This window comes from Trachemys scripta, chromosome 4 (genome assembly GCF_013100865.1).
Source record: "Trachemys scripta elegans isolate TJP31775 chromosome 4, CAS_Tse_1.0, whole genome shotgun sequence".
NCBI lineage: Eukaryota > Metazoa > Chordata > Testudines > Emydidae > Trachemys > Trachemys scripta.
This window is the reverse complement of record NC_048301.1, coordinates 6,481,093-6,508,321: the sequence shown is the minus strand read 5'-3', so window position 1 is coordinate 6,508,321 and position 27,229 is coordinate 6,481,093. Positions and strand designations below refer to the sequence as shown.

At 39.6% G+C, this 27,229-nt stretch overlaps 1 protein-coding gene across 3 annotated transcripts in view; it reads right to left on the bottom strand.

Annotated features, from left to right (window-relative positions):
* The window catches only part of KLHDC1 (kelch domain containing 1), a 54,306-nt gene extending 28,463 nt beyond the window's left edge, over positions 1–25,843 (bottom strand). The window contains exons 1-8 of one of the 3 annotated variants that reach the window (XM_034768585.1): positions 25,409–25,704; positions 13,446–13,516; positions 12,202–12,319; positions 11,072–11,190; positions 9,337–9,415; positions 5,725–5,808; positions 3,721–3,804; positions 246–1,553 (exon numbers count right to left, since the gene is read on the bottom strand). In XM_034768585.1, coding sequence (XP_034624476.1) covers positions 1,065–1,553; positions 3,721–3,804; positions 5,725–5,808; positions 9,337–9,415; positions 11,072–11,190; positions 12,202–12,319; positions 13,446–13,516; positions 25,409–25,516 — 1,152 coding nt within the window. In that variant the 5' untranslated portion in view covers positions 25,517–25,704 and the 3' untranslated portion in view covers positions 246–1,064. The other 2 variants (XM_034768586.1, XM_034768583.1) reach the window with 2 other exon arrangements.
* Positions 25,844–27,229: the final 1,386 nt, after the last annotated feature.

Genomic DNA, 27,229 nt, shown 5'->3' with positions numbered 1-27,229 from the left:
GTATGTAAGCCCATGGATCCCAGTAAGGCCATTGTTGTCGGAATGGCATGTGTGGCATCCATGTATGTCTGTACCATCTATGTGCATAACCCTCAGGCTGATATCTGGTCTTTACCAATGGGTCTGGTCTAGTAGTTGTCTGAGGTGGGGAGAGGAGTATTGCTGAGAAAGAAGTAAATATCCTTTTCCTCATCAGCATCGTCCTCACTAGATAGGGGAGAAGATCCGGATGGTGGTTTTGAATGTGAGAGTGCCGAGCACACTGGGGATGTGATGTGTACCAGAGCAATATCGGTACCGAGGAGATTCCGGTATTTCAGATACCAATAAGTTGTAGCCTTTTATTTTATTTTATTTCAAGTTAATTTTGTAACGTGGTATTACACCAACCTGGGTTCGGCTCTGGTGGCTACAGTTTCAAGCTCAGAGTGAAAGTCACCTCTGCTACTTGTTTTAGACTTAGAGTCTCTAGGAACACAAAGACCAAGGATAGTGACACTCATACATTTACAAGTACAAGGTTTAGTCTGTGTTTCAAGTTTTATTAAAGTTATGATTACCCAAGCATACAGAAATCCTATAAAGACCTATGCACAAGTTACAAATATACCTCCTTAACGATATTCTTAAACTCTGATGGCTGCCTTGCCAATTGATCATCAGTAGAGGGATAGTTCCTGTTGGAGTTTTCCCATAAGGAACTCAACTTTCCCAATCTGGGCACCCTCTTTTTATAATGTGATTCTGACTATACCTCATTAGCATTTATGGATATAGTGCACCCTGTGATTAGGGCATGTGTTAGAAAAATGTGACTACCAGGTATCTTGTAAGCAAAAAATTACTCTTATTGTTAATTTTTTGCAATACCACCCATACACACATCTTTTCCTGTAATCTTGTAGCCTGGTATGGCTAAGCTAAAATCCTACAGGCCTCAGCCTGTACGCCTTGTGTTTCAGCCCTACTTACTTAGATACATAATATATACTTATCCCTTCTGGCTACCAATCAATCTTATATTTCTATAATCCTACAATTTAAATCTATTGAGAATACAATGATTATATATGACATAGCATGTTAATCATAACATCACACAATACATGAATTATAAAATGAACTAACTGGCTATAAAGTCCTTCTGAAAACAGAATTCTTGTGGTACCACATGGAGACATTAGCAGTAATACCACTCTAGTTGAAGTGGTTGTCAGTGCCAATGGGGCTCTGTGCTCTGCTAAGGGATTGGTAAATTGTTGGGGTACCAATCTGTTTGGTGCTGCATGTCTGAGTGGCTCAGTCAATGCCAGCATGGAAGAGCTAGGCTTATCGCTGCCACTCCTTTCTGAGTCCACCCTCTTAGGGTCCTTGGCGTTAACGGTACCAGCGATATCTGAGGATCCCACCGACTCAAAGGTGTTCAACCTTGCTCTGGCCAGTACCCATATCATCAAGCACGCTGGGGATCTTTTCTTTTTAGCATGTTCCCTGGTAGAAGAGGTTGTTGTCCTCTCCTTGGTGGCCTTTTGTGAGGATTGCAGCAGTTTCCTCTGTGAGGGAAGCAGGGAATGTTTCTCTGAACCTGTCGTTGGGGTCAATGGGGACCAGTGCTCAGAGGGAGTCTCTGGGCCCAGGTTGGAAGCTGGACGCAGCGAGCTCTCCATTATGGTAAATTTTAACTTGAACACTTTGACTTTTCTGCTGCATAACTTGAGGTTGAGGCAATGTATATACTTTTGTGGTGTGCGTGCCTCTCCTAGACAGCAGATGCATCAAGAGCACCCATCGCTGATGGGGATAGCCTCCTGGCAAGAGAGACACTGTCTGAATTTGGAGTATCCGGACATGTCCCTCTTTCCTGGTATCTTTCCCTAACGGGAAGGAGCATTGTAGAGAAAACTACACTACTCTACAGATAACAGATTCTTAGCAGAATTTTTTTTTTTTTTAAACAAGAAATAAGTAAATGAGGGAAGAGCATAGTTCTAACTAACTCTATCACTACAACAATAACAACACAACACTAAATAGGCTCTGCTGAGAACTGTGTCTCAGGCCAAAGGCAGTAGAGAAAGAAGGAACTGAAGGCACTTTGGCCACACGGTGCTATATAGCCACCAAAAGCGGCACGAAATGCGGCATGTGCAGCCCAAACGGGGACAGCTACCAAAAATCTCTGATCACAGGCACAGGGATGTAGACTCACCTAAAGTGGAGCACCCATATGGGATACTACTTGAAGAAGAAGCATTTCTTATCTTTTGTAAAAAGAGTCTATTTGAAAATAAACTACTGACACTTGCCTCCTTCCTAGAAAGTTTTATTACAATAGCAATATGGGGCCAGTTTCCTACTTCTTTGAGCAGTGTTTTAAGTTTATTATTTAAAAAAATTATTTAAGTATTATCCATAATAGCTGTAGTAAGTGTTACAATGTGGGTAGCATTCTGCGTATAATTTAATTTTACTTTTTTCCCCTCATTTTGGCCAGATCTATTGATTTACTATCTATTTAGGCCCAGATTTAAGATGCCAAAATACCTTTAAAAATATGGCACTTGCTGACTCCTGCTTTCTGGAATGTCCTGGAATGCATTATATTGGGGGGAGAGAGAGAGAGAAGAAAGGGGAGAGAGCAATTGGTAATATCCTATATTTCTTCTTTGTTTAGATGAGACAGCACGTAAAAACCACTAAATTAAAATGTACCACTTGCTATTATTTCATTCACTGAAATAGAAAAAATAAGTGGTTCGATCATATAAGCCCTTCAAGGTGTGTTTAGCACAGAATAAAAACATTCTGCCACTTATCTGAAGCTTACCTAAAGTAAATCATACTTTAGCAGGACTTCTTTGAAAGCAAAGCTAATGGAGCTTACACACAGCTTGCCAATTTTATTGGGTTTATGACCATTTTATGGATACCTTATCTATCCTTATAAGACAACAAATACATATTTTTGTCATTACCTTTGAAATGCCTTGTGTCCTAGATTCATCTGAAGATGTGATCAATGCCATTTGCACAATGTCAATGGACTGAGTTAGTCTCCCAATATGTGACACTTACTTTCAGCAGTAAGGTAACATTATTGCTCGAATTTGAGACTTTTTAAAAATATTTAGTTTGACTAATTGCCATGTGGTGTTTTAGCTCTAGCTTTGTTATACTGTTTCAATACATATGTACATTTGGTTGGATTCTTCCTTGAATTTACTAATAAATATGCAAAACACAGAAAAAATACTTTGAGCTAAAGACAAAAGATTCCATTGAAACAGAAATGAACATCATTTAGGGCTAAATTATGGCAGTTACCCACAACTCTAAGCACGAAGTAGTGCAGACCTAACAGTCACAATGACCTAAAAGTATACTACATGCTTTTCTGGGTGTGCCCCCACTCTATGGCCAGCCATCTTTGTAGACTTGTGTGGACTGTTATATGACCAGGGCCTACTACTTGCCTGCTCTTTTTTGGGCAATTTGTGCTTCAACCCTTAGGGTTGCACAGAAGAAGCAGATTGTCCATAGCCTATCTGCAGGTGCACAAGAAGGTAAAGAGACATATTGGGACTTCTCTCCCTGAACATACGAGTTAGGAGCAAAGACATTTTGGGCTCTATTGGTACTGCATAAATAAACTGCTTTCAGTAAGTCATTAGCAAAAAATAATATTGTTGCCAATAAAATATTCATTAAATAAGTACTAACCAGCACTCGTCCTCCAAAGATGTAACCCTTATTTCCTAGCACAGCACACGTATGAGCTGCTCGAGGCTGAGGTGGAACTCCACCCTGAAAGTACCAATACAAGATTTTTTAGAACATTAATCTATACAGTGTCAGTAAATGTCTAACTGCAAGTCAATAAAACATGAAATGCAATGGTAATGTTGAAATGTACCCCATATCTTCCAGTATCTTCTAATATGAAGGCAAAATTGCAAATGTGCAAAACTATTTGAGGGAACACCCAAAACTCCCAAGGCATTAGATGATGCATGGTGTAGTACAGTTCAGCCTTAACTAAATTCCCATGCATTTTGGTGTTCAATTTATTCTCTCAGCACCTGACTTACCAATGCTTCATTCCAGTTTTACACCAGTGAACTCCACTGATTTCTAGAGTTTCATCAATGTAAAACTACAGTAATACTGGTGGAAAAGTCCTCTAGGGCCTGTTTTTCAGAGGTGCAAAGTACCACATGTGGTCACCTCTGGGGGTGGGGGGAAGCAGTAGCACTTAAAATGCAGGAATTTTGCAGAGGGTTTAACAAAACTTTGACTACTCAAACCTATGGAGTTGGTTTGTGGTCAGGATTTATGGTGACTCCTGGGGATAAATTTTAGACAGTAGCTTCCCCTTCTTATGCTTAAAGATCTTGTATGTTGTGAAGGTTATTTGTTTGAAAAAAAATATCCCCATGATGTAATATTGAGAAATAATAATAATGAATACCTAGCTCTTATATAATGCGCTTCATTCATAAATTTTCACTGCTTTACAAAAATCAGACTCTTAAACTTTGTATCACCAATCACCTGATGCTAGCGGGAGTTTTCCCCATGTAAAGAAAAAATAGGGATTGCAAGACCAGAGCCTTAGTTTTTAATGGAACTTTTCACTTGATGTTTGGTTTAAGAATTTTATAGAATCATAAGAAGTCACATAAAAGAATCATGAAAGTGTCAAACAATCTTATGTTATAATTCTTCCACTGAGATCTTAATGGAGTCTGTGTAATCTTACCAGAATTTTATGAGGCTCTACATTATCCTATAATATTAATATATAAAAATGTTCACATTACAGTTTTATTGAGAGCTCACTGAGAATATATGCCATCATTGGAACAATATTAATATAAAATAATTTCCTATATGTAAGACATCAGTTACTGCTCCTGTTCACACTGTTAAAATAAATGTTAGTCTTTCTCAGCATTAAACCCTTGATGCAACAGAGTTATGAAACACCACAACTGCATCTGCACAGTATTCATTCAAGTGTATATATCCCTTCAATATTAAACAATTTTTCCCCACAAATATCAAAAGGCTGAAGAGCTACTCTAATGACTAGAGACCCAATTTTGCAATTGGATCTGCATGGATGGAACCTGTGCCTGCTGGATCCCCCACTGAAGTCAATGGAATGCAACATGAGTTCAGGAGTCCATTAACATGGATCTGATTGCAAGATCATAGGAATGGCCATAATGGATCATGCTTGTGGTCCATCTTGTCCAGCATCCTTTTTCCAACATCAGATGACTCAGAGGAAAATGCAGGTAGGTAAATATGTGGTGATCCTAAGCCTTGATAGTTAGATTGGCTTAAACCCTCATTTCAGGGTTCATCTCCCTTCCAATACTCTTTGTCAGCATTAACTACTCTAACTCTGGATATTCTTGTTATCCAGTTCCTCTTTGAATTTTACTATGTTCTTGGCATCAACAACATCCAGCAGCAATTACGTCCAGTGTGGAAAAACGGCTTTGAATTTGCCGCTTTTTAGTTTCATTTAATGTTCCCTTTCTCTTGTGTTACGAGATAGGGAGAACATAAAAATGCACTCATGTTATAAGCCTGAGAAATGCCAAACATGTTCAAAATAGTTCTCCCTGACATCAGTCTCTAGAGTACAGTTATTATTCAATATGGGGTGGAGTTACAAAAATGTACAGAATGATTAAAGATTTAAAAAATACTCACTCTAATTGTTGGTTGAAACCAAGTTTGTGTGTTTGTATCAAAAGCATGAACATCGTTATGCCATCCCCAAAATATCTGCCCTTCCTAAAAAGAAGAGTAAAATATCTAAAATTATTTTTTTTCATTTACTTCATCTCAATCTTTTTGTTTTATCAAAAGGGTTTAGGCATAAAAGTGACAAATTATTTTCTGTATTTAATCAGAGTAAGAACAGGCATGCACTAATTTTTATTTTAAAAATACACACGGGGTAAAATTTTCAAAAGTGACAAACATTTAGGAACCTAAGTCTCATTGAATGTCAATGGGATTTAGGCCCCCTAGTGCCAAAGGCACTTTTAAAAATGGCCATACTGGGTCAGACCAAAGGTCCATCTAGCCCAGTATCCTGTCTTCTGACAGTCACCAATGCCAGGTGCTTCAGAGGGAATGAACATAAGTCATCATCGAGTGATCCATCCCCAGTCGCCCATTCCCAGCTTCTGGCAAATAGAGGCTAGGGACACCATCCCTGCCCATCCTCGCTAATAACTATTGATGGACCTATCCTCCATGAATTTATCTAGTCTGTTTTGAACCCTGTTATAGTTTTGGCCCTCACAACATCTGGCAAAGAGTTCCACAGGTTGACTGTGCATTGTGTGAAGAAATACTTCCTTTTGTTTGTTTTAAACCTGCTGCTTATTAGTTTCATTTGGTGACCCCTAGGGAGTAAATAGCACTTCCTTATTTACTTTCTCCACATCAGTCATGATTTTATAGACCTCTATCATATCCCCACTTAGTTGTCTCTTTTTCAAGCTGAAAAGTCCCAGTCTTATTATTCTCTCTCTATATGGAAGCTGTTCCGTACCCCTAATCATTTTTGTTGCCCTTTTCTGAACCTTTTCCAATTCCAATTTATATTTTTTGAGATGGGGCAACCAGACCTGCATGAAGTATTCAAGATGTGGGTGTACCATGGATTTATACAGAGGCAATAAGACAGAAAATATATATATCCCTTTCTTAATTTTGCCACCTCACTGTTTACCGCTTTTTCCAGATCACTTATGAATATGTTTAATAGTACTGGTCCCAGTACAGACCATTGGGGGACACCACTACTTACCTCTCTCCATTCTGAAAACTCACCCATTTATTCCTACCCTTTGTTTCCTATCTTTTAACCAGTTACTGATCCATGAGAAGACCTGCCTTCTTATCCCATGGCATCTTACTTTGCTTAAGAGCCTTTGGTGAGGGTCACATGTTCTCTCAAAATCTAAGTACACTATATCCACTGAATCACCGTTGTCGACCCCCTCAGAGAATTCTAGTAGACTGGTGAGGCATGATTTCCCTTTACAAAAATTACATTGCTTCTTCCCCAACAAATCATGTTCATCTATGTGTCTGATAATTCTGTTCTTTTGAGAATGGGATGTAGGCTCCTAAATCATTTAGGCACTTTAGAAAATATTGCCTTCAAATGTTTAGTAGGATATGCTTTGTATAAACAAAGGTTTATTCATTAGTAAGACATTTTTCTTATAGATTAATACTAACATTTGATGAAAGGGGTCTGTTCTCTCCTTGATGTATCCAACTCTCATTAATGGCAACAACAGTTGAACATGCATAATGATTAAACAGACTTCTATGTCATTTTCTAATTATGAATATTGTAACCAGAGCCATCCCTTAGGTATGGTGATTCAGGGCGACTGCCATGGATCCTGTGTTTTGGAGGGCCCTGTGCTTCGATAAAATCATGAAGAGCTGGGCAGGGAGGTGAGGCAGGAGGCGGGCGAGCAGGGTGAGGAGATGAACAGGGAGGTGAGCAGCAGGCAGACGGCGAGGAGGAGAGCAGCGGGCGAGTGGGTGGGGGCAAGGAGGAGAGCAGCGGCCACCGGCAGCCCCCCTACCAGAACCTCCTCCCAGCACCTCCTGCCCGCCAATCAGCACCTCCCCCTCCCTCTCAGCACCTACTGTGGATCAGATGTTTCATGGTGTCAGGAGGTGCTCGGGGGGAGGGGAGAGGAGCGAGGGCGCAGCATACTCAGGGGAAGAGGCGGAACTGGGTGAGGAAGAGGTGAGGTGAGGCAGGGGTGGGAAGAGGCGGGGTGGGGGCGGAGCAGGGGTGTGAAGAAACAGGGCAGGGGCGGAGCCTTGGAGGAAGGGGTGGAGTGGGGGCGGGGCCTCGGGGAGCACCCCTCAGCAGATTAGAAACTTGGCACCTATAACCCGGGCCCCGCACTCCTGTAAGGATGGCCCTGATTGTAACAATTCACTATGGGAAACTAAGTGGTACTTTGTTCCAGACATCTTATGGTAAAGGTATTTACTTTGGATAATAAATTAAGGGAAGGTATTTGTGGACAGATAAAGCTGTCAGGCGATAAATTCCCTGCCATTACTTCAAAGAGCTCAATACTAGCATTTTCTGTGAATGGAAGCATCTAATTGGAATAGAGCTATTTCACTTTTTCTACTTTAACAGCTCTTTGCTTTTACTTTATCTAGGGGAGGTCCAGGCTTGGGTACTCCCAATAAATTATAAATTGAAATCACAATTAATTTTTCAAGATTCAATTCTGTATTACTGTTGATGCAATCTAATAGAAACAAACTAATGAAGGAACAGTCTAATATCAAATGGCTGCAGTACAACGTGATTATTTTACATGTCTGCTGAGATTATTGTAATGTGTAGATGTGGAAGTATGGTAAATCTAGTTTGAATTTATGAGCACACAACAACAAAAATTAGAATAGTTTTCAAAAAGTGAAATACCACTTTGCAATTATCCATAAATTTAAAACAGCTTGTATCATTAACCTTATACATTAAAAAAAAATCTCCAATGACCTAAAACATATATATAAAGCCAAAAGGACCTTTTGTGGAAGTTTCTTGAGGTGAGCAAAATTGAGCATAAAATGGAAAGCATTTTACAGTCTACTTTCCATTTTATGCTCCATTTTGCTCATCTATGGAGTCATTATTATAGCTCCATAATAACAGATATTGGAAACTTTGCTCCACTAATAGGAGAGGATTCCTCTGAAGAGAGAAAAATATTCAAACAAAAGTAAATCAACATTAATATGCCAAAACGTTTTCATTATGAAGTATCTCTAAATAATCATCTCAGGGTGAAATCCTAGCCCCATCAAAGTCAATGGAAAATTTGACATCCCCTTCCATGAGGCAAGAATTTCACACCCTAGTTTAAAAAAAAAAATGGAGTATAGCCCAGAGTTTTCCTAAATTCAATCCTGGTGCAAGCAGGTATAGTTCCATTAACTTAAATCACTGTTCATCACTCCCCTGAAGAGTACCTCCACTGTACCCCATACATCCTCACAATATTGCCCACTCTACCTGCTACACAGAGGAAAGACATCAGCTTCTATTGTGTATACCCTATATAGGTGTTGTTAAACCCAATATATACACCATACTGTCCTGAGATTTCTCTTTCAATGGAGTTAACTCTACTTACTCCAGGACTGAATCTGGCTCCTTGTTTTAGTAGCTGTGGTTCATTTAATAATAAGTCATGTGTTTAATAAAACTTTTCAACAATCAGAAGGCACTATTTATTTTAAACAGTAAAAAAATCTTACCCAAAATGCATCATGAACATCAAAACAATCACTCAGTTCATTGTGTTTTCTACATCCATAACCACCAAAATATATTAATCTGGAAGAACAAAAAAAAAAATCTATTGAACTTCATTTGTTTTAAATTAATGTTCAATTTGATATTTTGATAAGCTATTATATTTAATTTTATCAGAAATTTCAATTCTCTCTCCTATTAATGTTTAAATGTGTAAACAAAGAAAAATATTACATACTGTATATAATTACTACACAACTTTGTGTTGCTACACACATAAACATGCCTGATACAAACGCACAAAACCAAGGAAATGAAGTTAAGCTACACGCTCTACTCTTCCACGCACAAGTTTATCACACCTCAGCACTGCCAGAACTACTACACACCACAGAACAAAGCTTAACTCTGCCCCCATTTCACCCTTCTGCACACACACCTTTACCAGATTATATTTTTTTTTACCAGTAGTGGTTGTGAACATTTGGTGCTGTATTGGGCTGTTTTGGGAGGTGGCAGTTTGATGAGGATTTTGTACAGAAGAGAGGTTACAAGGGATGATGGAAGGCTGGCATCCCTAACAAAGCAGAGTTACAGCAGCTCTCTAGTTATTTCCCAGTATTGTGCAAGCTTCTACGGAATACTCATCTTCAGAGTCACATCTTCTGAGGACTGATTTCAAAATGGAGCGTAGTTTGCCCCCAAAGATGTACATTTCACAAAAGTGTTGAGTTACTCACATACTTCCACCTGAAATGGGTGGATCTTCATTCTGTACATAAATTAAACTTTACTTTGAATAAATTAATTCATGCTCTTGAACACCCTGGTATCAACAGCTAAAAAGAGATGCATGGCTGCATACATCTTTATACATCTCGCAGCTAATTCAGAGTTTCAAAACCAAAATGCAGTACTAAATACTAAATGTGTTGGGTTTGGGGTTTTTTTTGTCACACCCTGGATGACCTAGAGTCTAGAAATCAATAAATGAATTGTTTATTTTGTTCATTATATATCATGTAACTCTTATTTGTTTACAATAGCTTTTACAGCAAATAGCCCTTATATACAATTGATTTATTTCTCTGTGACCAATTCTACCACCATAGTTACCTTTAATGGTTAATATAAAATCTAAAGAAATTGTACACATTTGTTTTTTAGTTTAATATGTTCAAATAATTTAAAGAACTTTTACAACCAAGTTGGCTAAATATGCTAAGAAGCATTTACAATACAAATACCTAGCTTGTATTCTCAACTTTGCTCTTTGTAGCAGGGAGTTATTCATTGAAATACCCTTTCTTATTGTCAATATTTTTGCAAACAAATATAATTTTAAATTATACCAATATAACAATGTTTTATAGCATAATCTTTGTAATTTCATGAGCAATTAAAAATTCAGTAAATGAACTTTAACACCAGTTTAATAAGTCATCAGCTAAATAAAAAGTAATATTTAGCACCTGAATAGTGTCTTGCACCCAAGGATCTCAAAGCACTTTAAAAATAATTAAATCTCACAACAACATCTCCATAAATTAGGATTGGTAAGTATGATTATTCCTATTTTACAGGTGGTAAAACTGAGAGACAGAGATGTTAAGAGATTTGTCCAAGGTCAGAGAGTAAGTCAGAGTCTGAATTGGACTTCCAGTTTTGTGTTCTACCTATAATATAACACTTCTTCCCTTTGATTAGTAGGGATTAAAAATACTCTTGATATATTACCTGTCCTTATACACCCAACAGGAAAGCTTGTCACGTGGTGTAGGAGGCTGACCTTTAAAGTCTGTAATTTTTTTCCATTTATAGGTTCCATTTCTTGTTCGCAAATTAACATAATACAGCTTAAAAGAAAAATTATAATATTTTAAGTATAAAATAAATGATTTTGAAGAATCAAGCACAAATCAGCAATAGATGTGATTACAAAGAGCAAAAGAACAATAATTTTCTTATATAAAAAAAGAAATCTGAGTGCAATTGACAAATTATAATGCTTATGACAGTAAGAGATTGGTTCACTGACTAATTACAAGTAAAATGCAGGAAGAAGCAGCAAAATCTCCCCCTCTCAGTTTTGATGATGCCTTTCGGGTGAAATCCTGGCCCTGCTGAAGTCAGTAAGAATTTTGCCATTGACTTCAATGGGACCACTATTTCACCTGTTAGTCTCAATCTAATGCTCTGTCCACAAGCAGTATTGATTATAAATTCAGTGTACACAGAACCTAACTAGGTGCAGAAGTGCTGCAGATTAGTTGAACTATCAAACTCATTTCACTTGTTTTCTAATCTACACTGAAATTCTGGTTTCCATTACATTAATCCACTGAATAATCCATTTTCCCCATTTCATTCCTTATTAGTATTTAATTACCTGCAATCAACAGGGAAATTAGCAGTCATATGTTAATATTAAGTAGTTATTATCTGACAATCCTAGAAAAGCAAATGCCACTTGCCCGCTAAAGAGCAAAGAAAAAGCAACAAATGTGAGGTAAGTCTAATTATGCTTGCAAATATATTTTTCTCACAGAAATACAATTAATTTTGGAAATACTTGCAAACTTGAGAAATCAAAATAAAAAACAAAACATACCGGGCATTATCTTGCAGTCTTAACCCAGCCAAAACTCACAGTACAGTCAATTGGAGATGTACAGATGCAGAGGGACTAAAGAATCAGATCTACAATTTAAAGTATTTTAAAGTGCACCTTTTCTAAAATAAAACCAAAATCTCACCCTTAGATTTTTCCCTCTAGTTAAATGCAAGGTTAAATGCTTTGTTAAATGAAGTTCTGCATTAGTAGTCATTCGATTAAAATACACTCCAGAATTAAAAGATTACAATACCCAATTACTGTATCCTTTATCATCAAATCCGCCAAATATATACAGCTTCCCATTGATGCAAGCTCCACAACTTCCTGACATAGAAGTAGGTAGCTCTCCTTCCATTAGGTGCATTGTCCTGCCATTTAGTAAATATATTAAAATCTCATAATTTTGCTCCCAAACAAACCAAAATACATCAAAAGCAAAGCAGTACTAGTAGGAGATATAACAGGATGGGGAACACACAGTTGCTCTGAGAGGAGGGCACATCAGCAGTCTGGTCAGCACTATCAGGTGTGCTCACTGAGGACAGAATCTTTTTTGAGACTTTTTGCTGTTAGCTCTAGCAAGTCTCTACTGAGCATGTGCAAACTGCAATTTTTCAAATGCTTATAAATTGGCCAAACTTGGATGGATGTTATGACAAAAGGCGTCCCCTGCCAAATTTCAAGTCCCTGCACCAAAGCATGGAGCATTTCAAAGATAAGGGCTCAATAACTTTTTAACTTGGGCAAAACAGCATATTTTCCCCTAGCCTCATTCTTAAACAGCTCAACCCATTTTGGCTGAAATTTAAAATATTATATTATATCACAGACACCCAGCATGGAAAATTTCAGCCCACATGGCTAAAGTTTGGCAAAATTACATGCAACTAAAAATAGGGTCTGATAATGGGAAGTATCAGGCAATTTTAATAATTGGTATCGCTACTAGACCCACCTCCCCAAAATGTGTAAATACAATTTGATGTAAAACTTAAATATTATATTGCTAGTGATGTGTAAGATTTTAATCTGATTTAAATGTTTAAAATACATTATCTATGCAAACATATTTCTGATATGATTAAGTAATAACAACAAGGAGAAAGTAATCCTAAAAGGATCAAGCACTCTAATCTTGTTGTATTTAATATTCATTTTAACCTAAAAGTTCATTGAGACAGTATAAATACATAAGTGGCTCTTTACATTTAACAAGTCTTAAACTATGTTTAAAAAATTAACATTGGAAACATCCCATTGAAAAAAAATTACTGTGCTTACATAGGTATTTTCTTATCTGAAGACATTATTGCAAAATATACATCAGATATTAAATTTTTACAGTAAATGAATGCAGGCTATTTAAGCAGCCAAGAGACATGAAACAGACCACATTTATGTATCTGAAATAATAGTCTTTTTACCATAGGTAATAATACTCAGGTGTAAATAGCACATTTTGCAAATTCATTAAATATAAATAAAATGGCTTACCATAACCCACTATCAATTTCATAGAGCCAAAGTTCATCATTAGGCAAATACACTTCATTTTCTTCAATTGACTAAAAGAAAACAAATATGCAAAATATTTCATCAGTTATGTATCATACGTCATTACAATTCAAAAATCATCAAATTACATGCTAGTTAGGAACATTTCACAATTTTTTAGTGAGACAATTCACAAAGACTGTATAAAATTTTTATGCTCAATGTGTGCTCCATGATAATTTTAACTGGAACAGCTCAATAGCGCTAGTATTTTATATTTAACATTGTAAGTTCAAAACAGGTTTTATTTTTATTTTTGAAGCATTATAAAAAATAAAGCATATATGCAGAATGGTGTCCCTATGCAATAGTTTTATTAATTGCTTAATACCAGTTCTACTCACTCACTTTCACAGGGGTAAACTGGAAAAAAAGCAAGTTTGGCTTTGCAGGAAATGAGAGAGAGAGAGGGAGGGGAGTAGTTCCATATTCAACTAGCAATATCAGTTTAATGCACAGTGGCCATCTTGCAGAAAATGTGAAAAGCAGTAGCAACTCAGGAAAATGATTAAGTGCAGTCAAGAAATATAGTAATTATGATTAAAAGCCAGTACATTTTGCATTGTAGTTGCAACATGAAGCAAAGCACAGCACAACCAGTACAAGAAACCACACTTAGGCAAGCTTCTTTTTTAAGAGACTACCCCAAAGTATCTCCAAAATAGAGTAAAAAGCGACAGAGTCCTGTGACACCTTATAGACTAACAGATGTATTGGAGCATAAGCTTTCATGGGTGAATACCCACTTCGTCAGATGCATGTAGTGGAAGTTTCCAGAGGCAGGTATAAATATGCAGGCAAGAATCAGTCTAGAGAACAGAATAGAGAACAGCTATCTGCTTTTATTAGACTACTACTGATTAATAAATGTAATTAAATAACTGATCTTTCTTGGTCCCTTGAGTGGTTACTTCAACCAGTTTTCATTGTATTGTAATCCTTGCTACCCAAATACACCTATATAACATTGAAGATGACCTGCCAAGGAATAAATAATTAGGTTTGTCCCCTTTTGCTTCTTTGTGATATGGCCTTAAATACTTTTTTTTAAAGGGTTTTTATGTTTTTATTTTCCCGCAATAGCAATTCAGGTCATGTCTCACCTGTGTTTCCTGAAAGTCTCTATGGATGGCTAGACAAACTGGTAAGATGATAGCAGTAAAATCATGAAGTGAAACCTTATTAATTGGGAGGGGCTGGGATTTATTTTAAGACTTTTTTTTTTTAAAACACCACTTTCACTCAAATACTTGAATAAAGAGTTGAAAGAAAACTTTTTTTAAAAAATGGGATTTCAATACCTTGGGCCCTTCAGCTGAGGACTCAGATCTCCCAATCAACATGTCTGTGTCCTCCAATATTGACATATTGCAAATGAGAGGCCAGATTTTAAATTTTGGATAAACAAACAAACCACCAAATAAAAAAAAATAAAAAAACACACTTAAAAAACGAAGGGCTTCTTTTTATATCATAAAATAGAGAAAGGCACAAGATCACTTTTTGTTTGCTTTGCAAGCCATCTTTAATTGGGAGGATTTTCCAGGCATAATTGAGGTCTGATGAGAGATATGAGTGAAAGAGGTTGTGTGTGGTGGTAGGGGGAGAGTGGAAGAGTATAGGAAAAGAAGAAGGCAGAGATATAAGATCTTAAGCTATGGAATGCCATAAAGAAGAGGTGAAGCTTAAATTTAATGCCGGAGATTGAAAACCTGGGAAGGTTTTCAAATAGGGGAGAATGGTTGGGAAAGGAAAATTATTTTGGTAACAATGGTTTGAATGAATGGAGGGAAGAGATAGGAAGTCAGAGAGAAGGAGGTTGCAATATTAAGGTTGGTGATAATTATAATATGAATCAGTGTCTTTACAGTGTAGGCCTGACTTGATATGAGTAACTGGACATGGGTGAGGCCTCATTTCTTGGAAGACAGGATTAGGGAGATTAGCAGGCTGGAAACTGAACATATGCACTAGCTAAGATAAGGGGGAATCATCTAGGGAATCACTTGCAATGGACAAGATAAAATGAATAAGATAAGCATGGAACATAAGATGAGGTAGAGTAAGTCATGCATGGACAGTACATGGGCAGAGCATGCCACATAGGGACTGGTTCCTACAAAGTGAACAAGACAATTACAAAATGTCTGTTACAAAGTATAGTAAATGCAATATAATGTGTAAATGTATATAAAGGAAGAGGTTTGGTGTGTAACTTTTGATATGTGGTATGCACTGTACCCACCCCCTATGCTTAAGTCTGATGAACTCATAGTAGCTTTCCTGTATTCCAAATAAAGGAACCTGAGTGATAAGATTGGAATCAGAATGAATTCTTGGGGAACAAAGTGGAAGAGGACTTGGGGAAACACCAAAAGGTAGCAGGAACTGAGAGCAAGGGAAAAAATACAGGAACATAGCAGAGGAAGAAGCAGAAGGATCTAGAAAAAAGTCTGGATGAAAGGAGAAAAGAGAGAGAAGAATCAAAGTTAACTCCAAGGTAGTAAGCCTGTGCAACAGTTGCTTACATTAACATCTTCACTATAACTGATGCCTTATAATTATTTCCTTCCAAATTTGGGTACTGTATTCTGAAAGTATAACTGCCAACTTTGGTTATCTACGGAACCAGACTTTTGAAAGCACCTGTTAGGTTCTGTTCTCAGATGTACAGTTCGCAACTTTCACAATGTATAAGACCACATGATGTGTAAGACCATGTGCAAATGGATTTGGGGGCTCCTGTGGTGGGAAGCCAAGCATTTATTTATATGAACAAGCCCTGAATTAATATAATTGGTGTTAAGAATAAAAATGCTGATTTCACTGAATGCTGGTCAACTGCAAAGTGTCATGCTAGTATTAATAAAGCACTTTATATCTTTAAAGAACTGTTAAAATAGTGACCTAATCCACACAACACCCTTGTGAAGTAATAAGGGCAAACTGACACGCAGACAGAGGTCAAAGCTCACATTTTCAGGAGTGTTCACTAATTTTATGTGCCCAATTTGAGACAGACTGGGAATTTGGGCCATTGTGCGTGACTTTTGGTGGTGCTGAGAACCCCACAGCTCTTCATGGGAAAACCCTTGAAAATCAGACACTAGTTGTCTCAAGTTGGTCTCCCAAAGTCAGTGAACAGAGAATTAGGGTACACAAAAATAGTAAACACCTCTGAAAATGTGTTTGCCCAAGGATATCCAGCCAGCCACTGGCAGAGGTAGTATTAACACTGAGGATTTCTCAGCTGTCTATTCTGTGCTTAGCCCTATGATAAAGAATTCTTAGACATAAAACTAGTGGAATTTGGATATTTACTTAGGCTTGATTATTCAGTAGAATATAAATGAAAATACAAAATACTGCTTGTGCTATTTGAAACATGTTACCACCTTGTACAGGCGTGGGACTAACAGAAAGGGAAACAGTGGTTCTCCATATTTTGCCATTAATCTTCATTAAAACTTTCAGTGGAATGAACTGCATGCTTGTGTTTGTGCGGGGCATAGATGCCAGTGTTTTAAAATGTGATGCATGACTGGAAAATAAATAACTCAAATTCAACCCTTAAGGACATATAGGGAGATAATGTTTGTGTTTTTGTGTATTTACATATATATTGGTAGTGATCAACAATGTAATCAAACAGTCCCTGTCTATGCTGTATTCTGTTAATTCAGAGATCAAAAGGACATCTTCACATTTAAATGAATTGTAAACATAGGATAGCGCTGTATTCATCTCCTAGAAATGTATAGCAAATCATCTGTGAATGGTGGAAAAACAGGCAATTGCCTGATATTAATCTGTGTGGGTAATTACCGGCGATGCTTAGGAAATGGGTCCACTTCAAAGTTCCCATGAATGCCTATTGTTTGCCAAAGGACTTCAAGCTGTCAAAGAAGGCTTGAAACTGTATAAAAAATGATTGTGGTCCTGATCCTGTTTATCTCAGATCTGCTTGAGGCTTCATGCAGGGGAAGCCTAAGCCATAAGGACTGAAATCCCAGTCCTGACTGGACGGCCCTGAATATAAACATTGGACTATAACCTATGAACTATTTCTGAAAGAACTCTGCATTTACAAAGCTCTCCCTCTCTGCTATGAATTTGAATTTCAAGATTGTACTCAAGTCTGTACGTATACTGATCTTTTAACCATACTCTCTATCTTTTCTTTTTTAATAAATTTTAGTTTAGTTAATAAGAATTGGCAGAAAGCGTGTATTTGGGTAAGAACTGAAATATTCATTAACCTGGGAAGTAATGTGTCCGATCCTTTGGGACTGGTAGAACTTTTTTATATGATAAATAAGATTTTCAGCAATCTTCATCATATTTGACTTGGGTATCTAGGGGAGGCCTGAGGCTGGGTTACTTTCAGGGAACTCAAAAAGAAGAACAGGAGTACTTGTGGCACCTTAGAGACTAACAAATTTATTAGAGCATAAGCTTTCGTGGACTACAGCCCACTTCTTTTTGTGGATACAGACTAACATGGCTACTACTCTGAAACCTTTCAGGGAACTGTGTTGTTAGCTTCTGGATAACCAGTAAGATATTATAGAATCTGTTTTGTGCTGGCATAGTAAATCTAAGTGTTGGAATATCCACCAGTTTTGGGGATTGTCTGCCCCATTCTTTGCAGTTCACCCTGAGTGACCTCCGTTGGCTCCCTTGGGACTCCAGTCACAGAAGGCTATTAAGGATATTTCAGACAAAATTCAGAAATGGTTAAGTTAGACAGATTCAGGTGACTTCAGTGGTATTGCACTTGTTTACACCAGAACTGAATATGGCCCACTGATGGAAAAATATGGACACATCTTATCACCTTACTACTGACTTGCATTACAATTAATGGATTTTTTTTTTTTTTGAGGGGGCGAGGAAGAAAGATCTTTACATAAATAACAGTTTTACTTAAAATATCAGGGGCTATCAATCTGAAGCAGGAACATGAGCTACATATGAGGAACCCTGGACAGATGGCAAATTATGGCACATAATTCATTGATTCATATATCACAGATTCATAGATTCCATGGCCAGAAGGAACCACTGTGATCATCGAATCTGACCTTCTGTATTACACAGGCCATAGAACTTTCCCAAAATAATTCCTAGAGCATATATTTTAGAAAAATATCCAATCTTGGTTTAAAAATTGGCAGGGATGGAGAATCCACCCTAAGCCTTAGTAAATTGTTTCAATCGTTAATTACTCTTACTGGTAAAAAATGACTAGGGCTGTCACGTGATAAAAAAAATCACGATTAATCGCATGATTAAAAATGCAGTCAATAATAGAATACCATTTATTTAAATATTTGTGGATGTTTTCTACATTTTCAAATATATTAATTTCAATTACAAACACAGAATACAAAGTGGATAGTGCTCACTTTATATTTTTTATTACAAATCTTTGCAATGGAAAAACCAAAAGAAATAGTATTTTTTCAATTCACCAAATACAAATAATGTAGTACAATCTCTTCATTGTGAAAGTTGAACTTACAAATGTAGAATTATGTAAAAAAAATAACTGCATTCAAAAATAAAACAACGTAAAACTTTGGAGTCTACAAGTCCACTCAGTCCTACTTCTTGTTCAGCCAATCACTCAGACAAACAAGTTTGTTTACATTTGCAGGAGATAATGCTGCCTGCTTCTTGCTTACAATGTCACCTGAAAGTGAGAACAGGCATTGCATGGCATTGTTGTAGCCGACGTCGCAAGATATTTACGTGCCAGATGTGCTAAAGATTATGTCCCTTCATGTGTCAACCACCATTCCAGAGGACATGCGTCCATGCTGATGACAAATTCTGCTTGATAACAATCCCAAGCAGTGCAGACCGACACATGTTCATTTTCATCATCTGAGTCAGATGCCACAAACAGAAGGTTGATTTTCTTTGTTGGTGGTTCAGGTTCTGTAGTTTCTGCATCAGAATGTTGCTCTTTTAAGACTTCTGAAAGTACACTCCACACCTCCTCCCTCAGATTTTGGAAGGCACTTCAGATTCTTAAACCTTGGGTTGAGTGTTGTAGCTATCTTTAGAAATCTGATATTGGAACCTTCTTTGTGTTTTGTCAAATCTGCAGCAAAAGTGTTCTTAAATCAAACAACATATGCTGGGTCGTCATTCTAGACTACCATAATACAAAATACACTTCTACCCCGACATAATGCTGTCCTCGGGAGCCAAAAAATCATACCGCCTTATAGGTGAAACCGCGTTATATCGAACTTGCTTTGATCCACCGGAGTGCACAGCCCCACCCCCCTGGAGCGCTGCTTTACCGCGTTATATCCGAATTCGTGTTATATCAGGTCGCGTTATATCGGGGTAGAGGTGTATATGGCAGAATGCAGGTAAAGCCATGGAGCAGGAGACATACAATTCTCCTCCAAGGAGTTCAGTCACAAATTTAATTAACGCATTTTTTTAAGCAAGCATCATCAGCATGAAAGCATGTCCTCTGGAATGGTGGCCAAAGCATGAAGAAGCATACGAAATGTTTAGCATATCTGGCACGTAAATGCTTTGCAATGATGGCTACAAAAGTGCCATGCGAATGCCTTTTCTCACTTTCAGGTGACATTGTAAATAAGAAGCGGGCAGCATTATCTCCCGTAAATGTAAACACACTTATTTCTCTTAGCAATTGGCTGGACAAGAAGTAGGATTGAGTGGACTTGTAGGATCTAAAGTTTTACATTGTTTTGTTATTGAGTGCAGTTATGTAACAAAAAAAAAAAATCTACATTTGTAAGTTGCACTTTCACGATAGAGATTGCACTACAGTACTTGTATGAGGTGAACTGAAAAAGACCATCTTTTGTTTGTCATTTTTACAATGCAAATATTTGTAATCAAAAGTAATACAGGCGAGTCTCATCTTACGTGGGGGTTCCGTTTCGCGGTTAGCGCGTAAAGCAAAAACCGCGTATAGTCAAAATTACATTGAGATGAATGGTGGGCGGAATCGCCCGCACTACAGGTACAGTATTAAAATTGTTCTCTCTCTCTCTTTTTTTTTTTTTGCCGACCGCGTAAAGCTGAAATTGTGCATGTTAAATGCGCGTCAGATGCGACAGACCTGTATAAAGTGAGCACTGTACACTTTGTATTCTGTGTTGTAATTGAAATCATTATATTTGAAAATGTAGAAAAACATCCAAAATATTTAATACATTTCAACTGGTATTGTATTGTTTAACAGTGCAATTAAAACTGCGATTATTTTTTTAAATCACGATTCATTTTTTTGAGTTAATTGCATGAGGTAACTGCGATTAATTGACAGCCCTAAAAATTACAGCCCTTATTTCCAGTCTGAATTTGTCTAGATTCAATTTCTAGCCACTGGATCATATTATACCTTTCTCTACTACTCTGAAGAGCCCATTATTAAATATTTGTTCCCCATGTGATTGTAATCAAATCACCCCTTAACCTTCTCTTTGTTAAAATAAACAGATTGAGCTTCTTGAGTCTATCACTATCAACATGTTTTCTAATCCTTTAATCATTCTTGTGGATCTTCTCTGAAACTTCTCCAATTTATCAACATCCTTCTTTAAGCGTGGACACCAGAACGGGACACAATATTCCAGCAGCGGTCGGACCAATGCCGAAGACGGAGGTAAAATAACCTCTCTAATCTTACTTGGGATTCCGCTGTTTATGCATCCAAGTATTGCATTAGTCTTTTTGGCCACAGCATCACACTGGGACTTCATATTCAGCTGATTATCCACCACACCCCCCAAATCTTTTTCAGAGTCACTACTTACCAGGCTAAAGTATCCCATCCTGTAACTATGGCCTACATTCTTTGTTCCTGGATGTATACATTTACCCATATTAAAATGCATTGTTTGCTTGCACCCAGCTTACCAAGTGATTCCGATTGCTCTACATCAGTGACTTGTCCGCTTCATTACTGACCACTCCCCCAGTTTTTGTGCCATTTGCAATTTTATCAAGGATTTTATGTTTTCTTCCACATCATTGATAAAAAATTTAAATAGCGTAGGGCCAAAAACCTTGCAGGATCCCACTAGACATACACTCATTTTATGATGATTCCCCATTTACAGTTATATTTTGAGACCTATCAGTTAGCCAGTTTTTAACATATTTAAATATATGCCATGTTAATTTTATATGTTTGTAGTTTTTTAATCAAAATTTTGTGTGGTACCATGTCAAATGCCTTAAGAAGTCTAAATATATCAAACCTTTATCAACCAAAGGGAGCTGGGGGGGGCAGTGCCTGCAGGCAAAAGCTGCGCGCCTCCGCCTAGGAACCAGAACTGCTGCTGGCCGCTTTCAGGGCAGAGCACGGTCCACAGTGCCAGGACAGACAGGAAGCCTACCTTACACCCCCACTACATTGCTGACCGGGAGCCACCTGAGGTAAGCCCGTGACCCAATCCCTTGCCCCAGCCCTGAGCCCCCCCCCCCAGAGCCCCCTCCTTCACCCCAAACCCCTCATCCCCACCCCAGAGCCTGCACCCCCAGCACAGATCCATGACCCCCTCCCACACCCTGACCCCCTCATTCCCAGCCCCACCCCACAGCCCTCAACCCCACACCCCAACTCTCTGCCCTGAGCCCCTCCCACACCCCAAACCCCTCATTCCCAGCTCCATTGGGTCGCGGGCATCAACAATTTTCTTCAACTGGGTCGCCAGAAAAAAAGTTTGAAAACCACTGCACTAGGGTGTGGCATTCTTTGCCTATGCTAAAATAAACCTGTTCCTTGGATTTGAATTTGGAATTACAGTGGCATTCGTCTGCTACAGCAAGCAGTGATTGTCTGCTTTGCTAGGCTTGTAAGGTAATCTGTGGGCCTGATTGGTGCTCCTGAAATATCCTTACAGTTGGAACACTTTTGAGTTAGGAAATTGTCACTTATAAAATTTATAAATCCATGGTATGCGCACATCTTGAATACTGCATTCAGATCTGGTCATCCTATCTCAAAAAAGATATTTTGGAATTGGAAAAGATACAGAAAAGGGCAACAAAAATGATTGGGGGGGTATGAAACAGCTTCCATATGAGGACAGATTAATAAGATTGGGACTTTTCAGCTTGGAAAAGAGACAACTAAGGGAGGATGTGATAGAAATCTATAAAATCATGAGTGGTATGGAGAACGTATATAAGAAAGATTTACTTCTTCTCATAACACAAGAACTAGGAGGTCACCACGTGAAATTAATCTGCTGCCTATTAAACACAAACAAAAGGAAATATTTCACATAACGCACAGTCAACCTATGGAACTCTTTGCCAGAGGATGTTGTGAAGGCCAAGACTATAAAAGGGTTCAAAAAAGAACTAGATAAGTTCATGGAGGATAGGTTCATCAGTGGCTATTAGCCAGGACAGATAAGTATGCAAAACCATGTTCTGAAGTGTCCCTAACTTCAGTTTGCCGGAAGCTGGGAATGGGTGACAGCGGATGGATCACTTGATGATTACCTATTCTGTTCATTCCCTCTGAGCACCTTGCATTGGGCCACTGTCAGAAGACAGGATACTGGGCTAGGTGGACCACTGGTCTGACCCAGTCTGGCCATTCTTATGTTCAAGAATGTTTTAGTACTGGAAACAGTAGATCTCCAGCATATGTCACTCAAATTTAAAGTTGTCCATGATCACGCAGCTTTTTCACCCTACACATTATAGATAGGTACCATTTATCTTCAGCACTCTTCTGAGAGATATCCTGCAACACACTGTCATTGGTGCCAATGTGAACCATCATCAATGGATCCCTTTCCGTCAACTTCAAAAGCCCATCCAATCTTGGATTAATGTCTCATGTCTTGGCTCCAGGAAGACAGCACACCATCCTGATGTCCACCTGCCCCTTGCAGAATGTTCTTTCAATTCTTCTGAGAACCGAATCCCCAACAAGGATCATCTGTCTTCTTTGGACAGTTGTAGAACTCTTTGTGGGAAAGCTTGATTTTCTTACAGGTTGGACCAAGCTGACATCAAGAGGTGTGTCCTGTACATCTCTCCATTCCCTTTCACCAGCTGGATTTTGTTTCCAAACAGGACCTGGTATTGAATGGAAACTACTGGCTGTGTAGAATTTTTCCTAGTCCTTTTCTCTCTGAGGGCAACAGCCTGACCATCCTCCTCTATTTCCAGCATAGTTCTTGCTTCTGGTTGTTACAAACCACCAGGCTGCATCTCGGACTTCCTTTCTGACTTCTTGGTGGCCAGCTCTGTTCTTCCTTGAATCTGGGGTACCAATGTTTCCTGAACCTGACTGTCTAGGAATGCCTCAGCCTCTCAATACTATCTTTATTTGCCACTCCAATCCTGCAGAATGGCCACCAATTTGCATTTCATTAACAGGAAGTCGTTTCTGGCTTCATGCAGTAAAGAAAAAAAGACCTCCGTTACATGTCACCATCACTGTTCGTTGCTGGCCATCTTGAAATCGCATGTAGAACCAAATCTGGAAGGAAAACCTCTCATAATCTTTCTCTTAATTCCCTCTGAAACTCTCCTATTAGCTGCCCTCTGTTCAGGGCTCTTGAGTTTGCCTGGCAAGTGACCAAGTCTCCCTGCTTAGCTCAGTTCAACTCTGCCCCTCACCACGAGGGAGCGATTAACTACTCAGAGAATTCAAACAGCTATGCTGCTCCAACAGATCCATTTCAGCTGCTTACTCAGGTACCTATGATCCAGCTATGCAGCCTCTACACAGAAAGCAAACAGCCAAAGAACCCACAGCCAGATCAAATGCACAACTCATCAAGTCCTGCTACCTCCAAGCACAGACTCCACAACTATACCCTCCGAAACTCCTATTAGCTGCCTCTGTTCTGGTGACAGTTAACACCCTACCAGTCTGGTGTATTAAAGTGTCAGGGTGGTTTATTTGTGTCATACTTTCCATGCTTAGTGAACAATCACATTAGGTACCATTGACAGAAATGGTGGCTGGGGACAGGTGTGTATGACAAGAGTCCCTACTTGGGATCCCCTCCCAAAGCAGCTGGTAAATGTGACTGGGTGGACAGCACATAGGTACAAATGGAAGCATTTTTGCTAAGGAACTCTTCCCTGAGCAGATGGGAAACAGGAAGGGGGCCAGACAGGTGTGGGGTGTGTGTGTTTTATTCAGAAAACCACTGCTGACAGGAGCAGAAGGGAGATGTGAATAGGGCACAGGGGTGTGTGCAATCTTTGTCAGGACACCCCACTGGAGCTCATAGGAAATGTGAAGAGGCACAGGGGTGTGTGCGATCTTTATCAGGACACCCCACTGGAGCTCATAGGAAATGTGAAGAGGGCACAGGGTGTGTGCGATCTTTATCAGGACACCCCACTGGAGCTCATAGGAAATGTGAAGAGGGCACGGGGTGTGTGTGATCTTTATCAGGACACCCCACTGGAGCCCATGGGAAGTGTATCTGGGACAGGAGTGAAGTCCCCACGCTCATTTGCTAGCCTTGGGCTCCCTGGAGGCACCACCCACGCGCCCCTTCACCTCGGCGAGGCGGCCGTTATGGTCGTTGAGAATCGAGCGCAGCAGCACGAGCGTTCGACAGCTGAGATTTGAAACACCCGCTCCCTTCCCGCGCGGCGGGTCCCGCCCCACCAATCAGCTCCCGAATTTACGTGAAGAACGTGCACGCCCCTCCCCCCCCGTCCGTGTGGCGGTTGCAGCCCTGTCACGAGGAACTAGACTTAACCCGCAGTTATCCATAGCTCCTCTGGGGGCCGCGGAGGAACCCGGGTGCTATTAACCGCTGCTCCCGGCCAGCCCAGGGTGCCGCGGGGCACAGCGCGTTGGCCCTGCCGTGTGGCAACAAAGCCCATCCCACCCCTCATGCCGTCTCCTCCCTGCTTACCACGTATCCCCCCCACACATAGAGAAAGTTCCCATCCACCACGGCGCAGTGGCCGCTCCGTTCCTCGGCCACGCAGAACTGCTGAGCAGGAGGAGGACACGCCGCCATCTTATGAAGGGGAGGAAGGGGGCGGGTGCCGCAACGACCGTGCCCCGCCACCACCTTCTGGAGCGCCACCTGCTCTCCGCCGCTCGGTCACCCTCAGGCGGACGGGAAGCGGAGAGGGTCCAAACTTCGGGGAGTCGCGGAACGAGCAGCACAGCAGCGCCTCCTTCTCTCCCCCCGCCCCAAATCAGGCGCTCACGTGGGAGGAAGTGGGGGGGCTGCGGGATCAGCGAGCGGATTCGGGGCCAGGTCCACGGCTCTGTCTCGGCTCCCTCCATCTGCTTCTCAAGTGGGCCGCTCGCTGGTAGCGGGTCGAAGTGGGTGGAGTTTGCACCTCATATAGAGGGTGCAGGTTTGCTCCCCCTTCGGACAAAATAAGAACCGTCTCATACTTTTGCTCGAGCTCGTCAAGATGAGGGGTACACCTTTAATGGGGGACATTATCGCCCCCATCCCAGGGCAGCAGGACCTCGGGCACCCAACATCCAGGCCTGCTGGCTTTGAAATTTAACAAGTGATCGCATGGGGTCGCGAGGCATGTGCGCCAGGGGCTTGGCTATATTACAAAATTGTATTGTGCTTGAACATGATAGTGAATGGCCCACTTAAGATGCTGCTGACCATGATTTGTCCTAGTCTGTGCTGACCGCTAAATTGTGGTCAGTGGCCTTATGTCATCCAGCGTTGGTCAAACACAATAGGAACAAAGGAACTGTTGTACTGTATTGGGTCAGACAGACCCATAATCAATCTCATCCATTACCTGTCTCTGACAGTGGCCAACATCAAAAGTTTTCAGAGAAAGGTGCAAGAAACCCCACACTGGGCAGATATGGGATAATCTGTGCCCCATTATAGGGTTATCCTAATCCTTATTAGAGATTGGTTTACATGCTGATGTTTATAGCCTTGCAAATAACATGTAATGTAGACAAACCCCATGGAATAGTAAAATCCTGTGGTGCACAAGATCTAGAAAGAATAATTTCAAACCCTTGGAAATCTTAAGAGTACATTTGGGGTTGCCCCAGCACCTCTGATAAGTTACTTGCATATTATAATAATTGGAGTGGTATAAATACATAGGGCTTGTGTCTTCAACCCAGTGGCAGCATATTTGAAAGGCATTAGTGCTACATCATGAAACTAAAATCACAGGAAATGTTATAAATGTTCTTTAATTACACACCGTTTAAATTTTCTCCTCTAATTTTTGTTGTCTTCTATTTTTAATTAAATTCACACATTTAGTAGATCACTCATCAGTTATGGGCTTTAACAGGTTGAGAGCCATAAACTTGGAGCTCTACTTTATCCTGCCAAGAACTGAGAGCACTGATTATTGCTATTCCAGTGACACAGCTTGTCCTGTTGAATTTATTTTCATCCATGTTCCCTTCTCTGCAGGTGCTACTTACATTGCTGCACACAGCAAAAGACTGGGGCCTAGATGAAAAGAAAGGAAATACAGACCCAGTGCTCTCAGAGCAAACCCTAAAACTAACTAACACCCACAGAGGGACAGGAAGGTTCCTACTTGTATAAACCAGCCTGAAAACACTTTTGAAGTTTTTAAATTATGTTTAATTTCAGGTACAGAAGAGGAAACGAAGGAGGGAAACTGAAACAATGGCAGGCACAGAGGTTGCCAAATTCTTTTGGCACCCCTTCAGTTTCCAGACAGTGACATTTAGAAGGCCAGACTAATTTTTGGAC